The sequence below is a fragment of the Malurus melanocephalus genome, unplaced genomic scaffold, assembly GCF_030028575.1.
Source record: "Malurus melanocephalus ecotype Western Australia unplaced genomic scaffold, MMel_1.1 scaffold_257, whole genome shotgun sequence".
NCBI lineage: Eukaryota > Metazoa > Chordata > Aves > Passeriformes > Maluridae > Malurus > Malurus melanocephalus.
In genome coordinates this window covers 444,676-455,811 of record NW_026623489.1, presented here as the reverse complement: position 1 = coordinate 455,811, position 11,136 = coordinate 444,676, and the positions used below count along the sequence as shown (strand labels likewise).

The window sequence follows — 11,136 nt, the reverse complement described above, 5'->3', positions numbered from 1 at the left end:
AAGCACTTKTCCTCAGGGTAATCAAACTGAACACTGCACAGCATTTCATTCAGTGCCAAAATCTGAAGTGGTCAGTGCCTTTTATTTATTTCATAAACAGAACAGTAAATGCCTGTATATTTACAATTCTAATAAACAAGAAGTCCATAACAGTGTGATTACTTCCACAACAGCACATGAATACTGCATTCAGCAATGCTGTTCAACACAGATGCCCCAAAACCTTTACAGCCAAACACACTACAGGTACCCATTATAAATACTAACATATTTCTATTTTCTTAAATAAACAAACATACAGCTTAATTCAGGAAGACCAAATGGTTCTCTGGTGCAATTCATTCCCTTTATACGTTTCTGTTGACAAACCAGGAATAATAAAAGCAAACCCACTGCTTTGGAAGCCATGCGGTTCAGACTTTCACATGTGTTCTATGTAGATATCATGCCTTTGTGCAGCATGGKTAATTTCAAAGGAGTAAATAATCTTTCTTTTAGAATAGGAAAGCATTTCTTCTTGGTAAGTATTTGACAAACCAAGTCTTTAACTTCATTACCACTTCCCAGGAAGCCTCTGGCTGCAGTTTTCATATCTTAGAACAGAAAGTTCAGAAGAAACTGAATATTTTTATCTGCAGAAGCAGATCTATAACCAARTATTTTCTATGGGCCATTTCAGAGAAGAAGTAGTTTTCAGTGAAGTTCCACTGAGTAGATTTTCCCACAGAGACAGGTCGTAAATGATGGTCTAGGTAAGTTTTTCATGTTGAATCTGGTAGTAACATGCCTGAATTAAAACAAAGTTCAGATTAGCCCAAGTGCCAGTTCATAGCAAAGCACCACACACAAAAAGGTTGATTTTTTTCATACAAGAAAACAGGGCTAGGCTCTCTGCAAGCAGTGATGCTACAATGGCTCTCAACACATGAGAGCCTCCTGATACGTAAGCTAGCAAAAGGAATAACAGGAGACTAAGACACAAATTACACCCAACTCCTAACAAAGAAAGAGAGCATGAGCTGGGACTCTAAGTATTTACACAGCTCCCAGCTATGCCAAGATGAAAGTACATTTTTGCTCACAAGTCTCTCTTTGCCCTTTGGCAGATGGACCAAAAAGAAGAAAACATTTTTTACAGGACAAGTATGCAGAGACGAAGCATTTCAAAGGCACTCAGACTGAAAAGTAAAGATTTCTATTCTCCTGACCTGCTGCTGACAGCTATTCACTCCTTAATGCTGGTTCAAATACTCAATGGGTCAGCCAGGATCAGAAACTTAACACAAATATCTGAGACAACACTTGCAATCATGGTAAATTAGATTCTACTTCTGCTTCCACTATGCAGATTCTTTAGTAAATTTGAACCAATACAAACCTTCCCTTTTTGTAGCACTATAAAAATAGTAGGTCTAAAAACCCCAGACCTCCGGACCCAAATATTTTGAGTTTGCACAGACAGAAAATACAATCATCTAACAGTACAGTTTAGGATTTTTATTTAAGATTCAGATTAACAACCTCCCTCCAAAACACCATCACAAAAAGGCTCCACACAGCTGAATTGTCCCAATGTCCACTTGATGAACGCAGTTTTGAGGTACCAAAACAACATATTTTCATTATGAATGTGTTAGTGTACAACAGGATATTCTTCGAAACACATTATCTTCCTTTTCTCATACTTAAAAAGATAAGAGCACTTAATAAAATGTGGAAAGTGACAGAGCAATTATTTTCCCACCTAAAACCGCATTTCTGGAAAGCACTGAWATAATGTTAAACTCTAATGAAATGGCTAGTCTCTAAGCAAGCACTTAATTTCAATTTCTATTAGGAGAATAAGGCTTGTTAAGTTGCAGGGCAATGACGAGCTCTAGGTGAGCATTTAGAACAGTTCAATTGCAACAAATATTACATCTGAATAAAGTATATTTGCACATTGCACCATTATTCTTAGCAGTACGTGCAATTATGAAGTTATCCAAAGCTCTACATTAAATTTCCTTGCCTATCCAAGTAAAAAATTTCAATTAAAAAAGTTGAAGAAGTTATGGCCTAATGTTCATACAATTGTCCTAAACTGGTCCTCATTGCTAAAAGCTGACTATGTCCAAAGGAAGTYTTTAAAAACTCTGAATAATTTTCATACCTTCAAGGTAGTGAACATGATGCCTTGCTCCCCGTGCTGGAGATARGGATCCATCAGGTCTTCAATTAAGTGCACCTCAGACCCCAAATTCCTTATCCTGTCACATGTAAGAGTAGGAAAGWGAACATGTGAGCAGAAGTTGGCAGTATCATGTTTCTTCATTCTGAATTCAGAGCCTTTCCACAGTAAACTGTTTGAGATATATTCAGGCCAAAGCAAACAGTCAAACTGGGAAATTTATAGACACAAAAAGCCAGTAACTGATCCTGTAACAAGCAGCAGGAGTGTTTAACACAGAAGTATTTGTACTGCCCAAGCTCAGCTTATGACTTATGTCACACTTAGTGCCTACCTGGCTCGTAGCACCACATAGAGRAAAACAGGAAATAAGTCATCCATGGACCACAGAAAATCTTCCTGAAGGGTCTCAAGCACACTCTGGGAGATCTCTTCAAAAGTCTGCTGGATCACCTTCAACTTGTCAGCTGGGGTAAATGTGGTACTATTTGGAGAGCAAAAGCAAAACAGGGTAACAATAAGCAGTTAGAAATCTGCATCTGAATTAGGAAGGCAGTTTGGGGCCAGCACAGYCCCCCGTGTCCAGGGAGGTAAGTCAGACATTCACCCCCCAACAGCCATGGCTGCCAAGGCTGCACACTACCCAGGTTACAACTACCACATTAAGCCACAATACTGCAAGTGAGACTCTCTTCACAGTTTTATGGTGTTTTAATGTAGTGGTACAAGGGAAAAATTACTTTCTAAAATATTTTTAATTTCCTCTTAAATTCTTGCATAACAGGCACAGAAAAGCCTCCCATGCACAGGTCACTTTACCACATCTGTTTTATGAGGCAACGCTTCATTCCCCAGGAGAAATTGCATTTTTACTCAGAACTGGAAAATGTCTTAGTGACTTCTCTTATAAAGGTTAACAAAAAAGAATGACATGTAAAGGATCCCAGTCAAGTAAACTAGAGATTATTTGCAAGAACAAATAAAAGAACAGTAAAACAAGAACAGACAAGAACAGTAAAACACTTAMAGACAAATTGTAAAGAATTACCTGATTTGCTGTAAACATTCAACAGCAGAGGCAAAGCAGTAGTCTTTTGTAGTTGACGATACCTGTGTAATCATGATAAGATTTATCAGGCAGGTTTAGCACTCCCATGGTTCAGTTTTGAGCCTCTTTTAACTAGATAATGATTAAGAATATAAACTATACAATTTTTCTGATCAGAAAGGATGTAATGACATAACTCTTAATTAAGCAGCTTGAAAATTTTCTTGCTAGACCTTTTTTTCTCACACATCATAATTGGAGACCAAGCAAAGGTCTCTTGAATTCATTATTAATTCAGATAGCAAGTGACAAAGCTGGACTGATGGCCAGTGCAAGAAATCCCAGAACTGGGACTGGAAGGGACCTCTGGAGATCACTTAGTCCAATACCCTTGCTAAATCATTAATGTARCTTTTAAGTAGTAGGCAAACTGTAAAGAAATAGAATAACATAGCATTTCTTTAGCAAAAAGCCTGGTCAAAAATACTTCGATCACTTCTTGATGATTTCAGCTTMTTGAAAGAAGCACTGGGCAAAACATACTTTAAATCAAGGCCAAACAAACATACCTTTCTACTCTCTCCAAAGATTGATACAGTTCCTGGCCAAAATTTCCTGCAAAAAACCCAACATAGTCTCMTGAGAAAACACAATCTTAAACTATTTGTTGCATTACAAAAATGAAGTCATCACATTCTGAGACACAACAGCCCTTCCAACAGGATCAACTACATCTTGCACAAGTACCCAGAATACCACCTAATTTGAAATGTCTTGCTCTGGTTTTGTAGCAATGCCGATCTTTACCTCCTTCCCATTCCTTCCACCTTCCCTTTTTGGAAGAGGGAAGGTTTGATTCACTCTCTCAMCCCTTCTAATTAGCCTGAAGACATATTTAGATCCATTTTAATCAAAGAAAATACTTTAGACAGTTGGGACTTTGTTTATTTGCTTTATCTAATTACATGCCAATATCTTTTTCTAGTCTGTGTTTTATTGTTGTGCATACTCACGCTTGCACTCCAAGAAAACTGAGAAGAGCCARATCAGTTTGTTTGTTTAGACGTAAAACACATTCCCAGTAAATGTCCTCCTCACGCTCGTTGTCCAAGGCATACAACATAAACAGAGGAGGATAGAGGCGTGGCAGTAACACAGGGAGCAGCAAGCCAAAACTGGTTACCACATAGCTGCAACAAAAATGTAGAGGGGGTGGTTTACAGAGGAAGACATTAAAAATCTAGTTATCTATAAAAATTGAATTTAAATCAATGGAAAAAATCTTTCATGCAGCACAAACCTATTCTATGAGAGATAAGAGTACAAAAATAAGCACAAATCCATCAAACAGCAGCTCTGGTAAGAAAAGCTTATAAACTGCCTCCAGGGCTCTTATCCCAAAAAGGGCTCTGAAGATCAGGCCCATGCCCCAACTTGCTTACCCATAACAGACAAAAGCAAATTTTGCTTTAAGTAAAGAACCATTGCATGGAACAAGGATGAAATGCTTATTACAACCATAACATGCAAGTTTGCTTGTTAGAACCCATCATCAGAACCAAAGGGAAAAAACCCACTGCTTATAGCCATCAGTTGAACATGTATTTATCTTTTTTCTCTCACCCAAGAAAAAAAAAAATTACACCAAATAAAATAAAGGCTCTGTTAGTTTTYGTTTATTTGTTTTTCCTTTATGTACCCTGGCTCAGGAGATTCTGATTCGGAATCAGATTTCCCACTGCAAAATGATCGCCTTCCTTTTGTCTCCATTGCCCCAAATGGAATTGTGCTGCCCTCTTCTGGGAGATCAGGAAACAAGAACCTAAACAGCAATATACATAACARTATTTGAGGTCATTTCAACAAGTTTCCACAAATTCAAAGCACTAAGGTAAGGCTGGAGAGAAAAAGTCAGCAGAAATAATATATAGTGGGCTAAGACTGCACTGCTAACACACATGCTCTCTGGAAGAAAACTTAGGAAGGCCARCCCCTCCAATGCCAAAGATACCTTTCCTACATTAATATCACTTCCCTCTAGACAAGGCTTCTAATTGTTATCAGTTGGGAGTATTTCTGCTTTCAGATTGGCAGGACRCAATTAAAGCTGTAATTATTCTCAAGAATCTAAGCAAGCCCTTCATAAGAAGATTGTTCATCCATGCTGGGAAGAACTTTAATGCCATATTGATAAGAACTTCATGGAATACACTCCATCCTCACAAGTCTTCTAYACCCTTTGAACACTGTTCTTGCACAGCACCGATATGCAGACACTAAATTGTAAATCCATATTCCAGATGAGCTTCTTACAGCCACATTTTGAAGGACAATATAGGATTACACTACATGTGAAGAGTTTAATTTTTCCATTTTTGACAAAATGAATTCAAGCCTCCTTAAAAAGATTAAGAAAATACAAGCAACTCCCAAAATTAAGTAACAATGCCAGCACCTCTAAACTGTACAACACTAGACAGCTTCCATACATGAGACAGCTTTAATGAACTCAGCAGTAGTTTGACTTGAAGATCAGTCTGGTTACCTGACCAGCTGGAAGATGCGCTTGAGGTAGGACTTGATCTCTCTTACAGCCTCCTGCAGTAATCGTCGGTTTGCTCCTACTCCAACATAGGTCATTCTGTACACAGCTACCAGGGTTTCCACCAACTTGCCCAGGGGATGGAGAGGAGTATCACAAGCCTGAGACAAAGGATATTAATTGGCCAGTCAGCRAGGTCAATGGCAGACAAGTTAAAGGGAAAAAAATGGAATTCAAGAGACATGGGTCAGAGATCCAACAACAGGCTTTCAAAAAATATTACAAATATCTCAAAAATKAGCTATATTTAACAAATTGGATTATAACATTTGGATTATAATATTTGTGTGTCAGCTGAACACAACTCATAGSAGTCAAGACCATACAGGAGCTTGTGCTACTACTTGACCTAGTCATCTGTCCAGTACTCTTAAATTGACCATGCAATTATTAGCAAGTATTTCAAGATGCTTTTCTGGGATCCAGTGTATAAAAATGAAAACAGTAACTGAAGAGAAACTGACTTTAAGAGAACATTCATTAGGTATTCAATGATCTTAGTCTTAGTTGCAGACTTCAATAAATTAAGAACTGATGAGCAAACATAAACTATGAATTCGAAGAGTGCAAATATGGAAGTAATTAAGGAAAGCTATAACAAAATGAGCTTGATGTCATACCTTACCATGCCCTACTATGCAAACGTTTCAGTCACAATACCTTTATCAAATATTTTTTTATATTTTCATATTTTTCCAGGGTGAAGGCACCAACGTGTTGTGGAATGAACTCCAAACTTTCCAGTGTCTGAGTATGTGAACGGCTCAATAATTCCGGGCTGCAATTTAAAAACATGAAGACATTGTTCAGATCGAAACATACAATAGGGRAAAAAACCAAACAAACCTGCCATTAACAAGTGAACTGGTTCTAAACATCAGTATGTCCCTGAAAAGCTTTGTAGTGCAGAATAGTAAGGTTATGATTGTACTTGAGATTTGCTGTGGTTTTAACTAGACCTTTACAGTCTAGTTAGTTTTTACTCTAGAGCAGAGAGCAATTCCTGCTCCCATCTCCACCCCTGTTTCYRTTTCYSATACATTCTTGAGGATCCAACCTGTCTTTGTGCTGCCGCCGGTTGGTGGTCAGAGCCACCGCAATGTTGTCCCAAGCCTTCCATCTGTCCCCCTGGCCAGGGCTTTCACAACCAAGCTGGTTCCAGCATTCTTCAAATACTGCCTTCCATTTCTCATCAGGAGACACTGCCAGATTTCCAAGTTTCCACCTAATAAAATGACCAGCGGGTCTCTTAAAATCAAGTAGCAACAAAACAACACATTCAGCTTGAAAGCCACTCATGGCTAATGTCAATCTAATCTCTCATACTATTTTACCAAAAAGCTGATATACTGAACAGTCTCTACTGTGAACCCAGTTTTATCACTAGGAACAAAGCTAGAGCCTACAATCTACACCTATGAGAGAACAGCTATGAACCTTATTAGCTTTACTCTGTCTTGCAGCCCCAGGAAATGGTTTGCTTAAACACAACAAAGGAGCCGTGCTTATCACCACCACTAGTAGTGATTTAGATGTCTCAGGACACATTCTGTGACACATTCACAGGATGCAGTGCACAAGTAACTCCCAAATACCTCACTATCCTGGAGTGTGCATCTAGCATAGCTACTCTTGTACCAAGGATGGGTACATAGCTTCTGACTGTAAAGTAGTATCTACAGACAATCTTGCATGACATGTTAGGGATGTGCTGAGAGCAAAACCATCTCAGGCATCTTTTTACTGAAGACAATGGTCAGTGATCAACTATAGCCAGAAGAAAATAAGGAGCTCTTCTTCCCATATATATAGATAGATAGAGATATCTTAGACATACAAAGAAATTTAGCGCTTTGAAAAGCTATCTCGAAACAAATAATTGCTGTCAGYGTTAACAGTTCTATCTTGATTTAAATCAAGTGTCAGAAATTGTCAGACCTTTCATTAATATTTCTTCCAGCACATTTGAGATGAGAACTAGCAACACAGTATTTCCCCATGCTGCCAGTTTCACAAAGCAGAGAAAGTAGGCTCTAAGCCTCTTCAGAAATTATACCAGAAGATTTTCAACTTCAAGACAGTCTGAAAAGGGTAGATGAAACCCTTACTTCACAAGCAGCCYCAAAAATATGTACATACATTTATTCATACACTCCCTACTGGGGTAAAAAACAGACAGCTGCRAGGGCTGCAAGTGTTCAGCTCAGCAGGGAAGCCCTGCTTAACTTGCAGGCTGTTGTAGGTGTCAGCACTGTCAAAAGAAATTACCAGTGAAAGCTTCAGAAAGCCCACCAAGAAGTAATCTATGTAAAAATATTAGAGCCATGTTTCCCATTTGAATCTAAAATTTGAGAGCACACTTCCAAGATACTGAATCCCATACATCAATTGCTAAACCAGTACATGGTGCTACCAAATACCAGCATCTCACCATCAATTCTTTAAATTTGCTTAGGTTTCTTCTACTCAAAGATAGATCAGTTATAACTTGAAACATTTTTTTTCCCCCAGAAATAATTAAGCAAATTTCCCTAATGCACCTGTTATACAGAAGGGTTTATGGATACTTTTCAAAGTCATCTTTGCCAAGGTGTTAAAATGCTCTTTTGCAATTCGGGAGCTTTCTGGTTTCTTACACATTGTTTGGAAGACATGTAGCATCGAGTSAATTCTGTCCAAATATCTCCCCACTAGCATTATTAAATGACACACTTAATGATTTAAGTTGCTGACAAAGCAACTGTCAGATGGCAGAGAGGTGTGTGATTAACTTAACTGCTCTAATGTAACTTAGTTTTTCTCAGGAGCTCAGAAATCAGCAGCAGCTGTGAATTCAGCTTCTAACAGTCAGTCCCAATACAAAAAAAAACCTGCTGAGACTGCTACAGCACAGTGGCAGCATGTCAGCTGTCCTGTAATTTCATGCCACTATTTGCAAATAGTAATTAAAGCAAGAATAACTATAAAAGTATGTTTATGTTATTTTATTTCCTGAGCTGCAAGAAAGAGGAAAAATGTTTTCAAAACCTCCATTTCTTTGGAAGAATTACTTTTAACTGGCCTTTGAAAAAAAGACAATAGTTCAGTTCCTAAGTATTACTGAAACATATGAGAAATTATTTCTTATTYAACACTCACAGTGCTTTAGGCTTGTCCTTCTCATTCTCATACAAACTAGGTTTGAAGTAGGTTCCTGTGATTTTTATTCCAGACCCCCACTCTCCACTGAAGAGACCTTCAATATAATCTCCATTTGGCAAGGTCAGGGTTCCCTTCAGAAAAGATAATAAAAAAATTAACTAAAATCCACTGGGAATCAAATTACAACCTTTCAATTTTTTTAGATGGTACCAGTTTACAAGTGATAATTGYAATAATGACCTTTCCACTCAGAGTCCAATTATCTGAAAATTCCCCCTCATASACTGTATCATCCTCAGAAAGCAGAATTCCGGTCCCCTGCAAAAAGAACCATAAAGAACACAAAGCAGTAATTATAACAGAAGGGCTGACCAAAGATATAAAGATATGCTTTAGAAAAACCTGTTACTAATTCTTAGCAAATAGTAATTTTTAAGCTGTTTCTGAAGTAGTCAGATAAAACAGAGCAGGGATTATAAAAGCAGTTCTAAAAGCCTGGACTATAGTAGATCGGAAGAACAGAAGGTTTACATAGCCTAACACAAACATCTGCCTCAGAAAGCTGCCACACTTARAAGAAAAGTTCCTACAGTCCAGGGYCCAGTGTCCAACTCACCATCATTTTGTTGGTACTGAAGGCTCCTTCATAATAGAGTCCAAACTGAGTAACCACAACACCATTGCCTTGGCAAAGATCATCTTGCCACATCCCCATGTACTTTTCGCCTCTGAAGAAAAATGAAGTAGGAAAAAGAGTCTAAGTAGTACATTTATAGTGTGTCTTTGGCTTTACAGCTACATTTGACCATTACAGAAACCATCAGAAGAGTGTCACAGAGCACTTGCTTCAGGTCTATCTGCTCAGTTTCACCAGCTCCACTGAACAACCCAACCTTATAGGCCTGAGATGAAAGAATATTTCTTACATGACATTCATTACACTTTCAACACACAAACAAGACAACACCTCAATAAGACACTATATCCAGAGCTGGCTTTCAGGCAGAAACAGGGCAGAAAAGCAAGACACAAAAAACCAATGCAATTCTTCCACCACTTATTCCAGAAGCAGCATCAAAATGCAGTTTTTTAGACCATCAACCCAGAAAGCCCAGCAATAAAGAAGAAAAAAGAGACATGCTCTGTTACTGGTACTAACAAGTCAAATCCTTTCCCTACACTTTTTGCAACTGCATGCTGGACCAGAGTTTTAAGGATTTGTGGAAGCATTACCTTGTGATATCATCAAAAACTCCATAACCACTCTTCTTGTCCATTATCCACTGTCCAATGAACATACTGGGAGAAGAAGAGGTCAGCTTCCCACTGCGCAGCAGCCCATGCCCATGGCGCATGTTATCCTGAAAACACCCTTCATACACCTCCCCAGTGGCATAGCTGTAACAGCAACAACAAAAGAACAAATCAGAGTCCTATCATCTACTGCTCTTTGGGGGGGCTGGTTTTGGAGGTTTTGATTGGTTTTATTTTGTTGGTGCTTGCCCCCAAACAGCTATTTTTCCTTCTACAAATGGCATTACAACCACACCAAGCAGCAACTACAGTTAAAGTATGTTTAGGATAAAAGTGATCCTTTAATACAASTCTTTGGATGCTTTGTTGTTTCAAAGGCCTTCTCTGCCCAACAAGCAACGCCATTAGAGGTTATATTTATCTCTCAGAATAAAGAATCCTCTCTTACTGCAAGGTGGCACYAACATTACAACAGACATTATTAACAGACCACTGTAAAAGTCGCATTGTGAGCAACCTACCAAAAGCAAAGCAGAAAATAAGCCACGCTAACTACAACCACAAGTCTGCAATGCAACAAAGCTACACACAGAGGTTGGGTCAGAGCACCAGCCTTGCTCTCCCTTCCGCAATGACAGCCACACAAGTGTCACATGTTACCTGTACACTCCATGCCCACACATTTTGCCTTCCTTCCAGTACCCTGCATAATGGTCCTCTTTATTCAGTGCTTTGTTGGGCACTCTGTATTCACCATACCTGCCAGTGCACAGAGATGGAACACAAGCAGCTGTAACACCAATACATTTCATTAACAGAGCACATACACATCATGGATCCATTCTAAAATCAGAACGCTCTCTCATTTTTAGTGCATCTCTAACTACAGCAGCCACAGATGATATTTTTTTATTAGACAAA

General features: G+C 38.6%; 1 protein-coding gene across 2 annotated transcripts in view; it reads right to left on the bottom strand.

Moving 5' to 3' along the window:
- Nucleotides 1–63: 63 nt before the first annotated feature.
- ALS2 (alsin Rho guanine nucleotide exchange factor ALS2) overlaps nt 64–11,136 on the bottom strand; it is a 34,175-nt gene continuing 23,102 nt past the window's right edge. For both annotated transcript variants that reach the window (XM_057375726.1, XM_057375727.1), the window contains 15 exons: nt 10,876–10,974; nt 10,195–10,359; nt 9,578–9,689; nt 9,202–9,279; nt 8,959–9,092; nt 6,878–7,045; nt 6,481–6,598; nt 5,764–5,921; nt 4,918–5,040; nt 4,232–4,408; nt 3,788–3,833; nt 3,219–3,280; nt 2,505–2,654; nt 2,153–2,249; nt 64–787 (listed from right to left, as the gene is read on the bottom strand). In XM_057375726.1, coding sequence (XP_057231709.1) covers nt 749–787; nt 2,153–2,249; nt 2,505–2,654; nt 3,219–3,280; nt 3,788–3,833; nt 4,232–4,408; nt 4,918–5,040; nt 5,764–5,921; nt 6,481–6,598; nt 6,878–7,045; nt 8,959–9,092; nt 9,202–9,279; nt 9,578–9,689; nt 10,195–10,359; nt 10,876–10,974 — 1,726 coding nt within the window. In that variant the 3' untranslated portion in view covers nt 64–748. The remainder of the gene's footprint in view (nt 788–2,152; nt 2,250–2,504; nt 2,655–3,218; nt 3,281–3,787; nt 3,834–4,231; nt 4,409–4,917; nt 5,041–5,763; nt 5,922–6,480; nt 6,599–6,877; nt 7,046–8,958; nt 9,093–9,201; nt 9,280–9,577; nt 9,690–10,194; nt 10,360–10,875; nt 10,975–11,136) is intronic.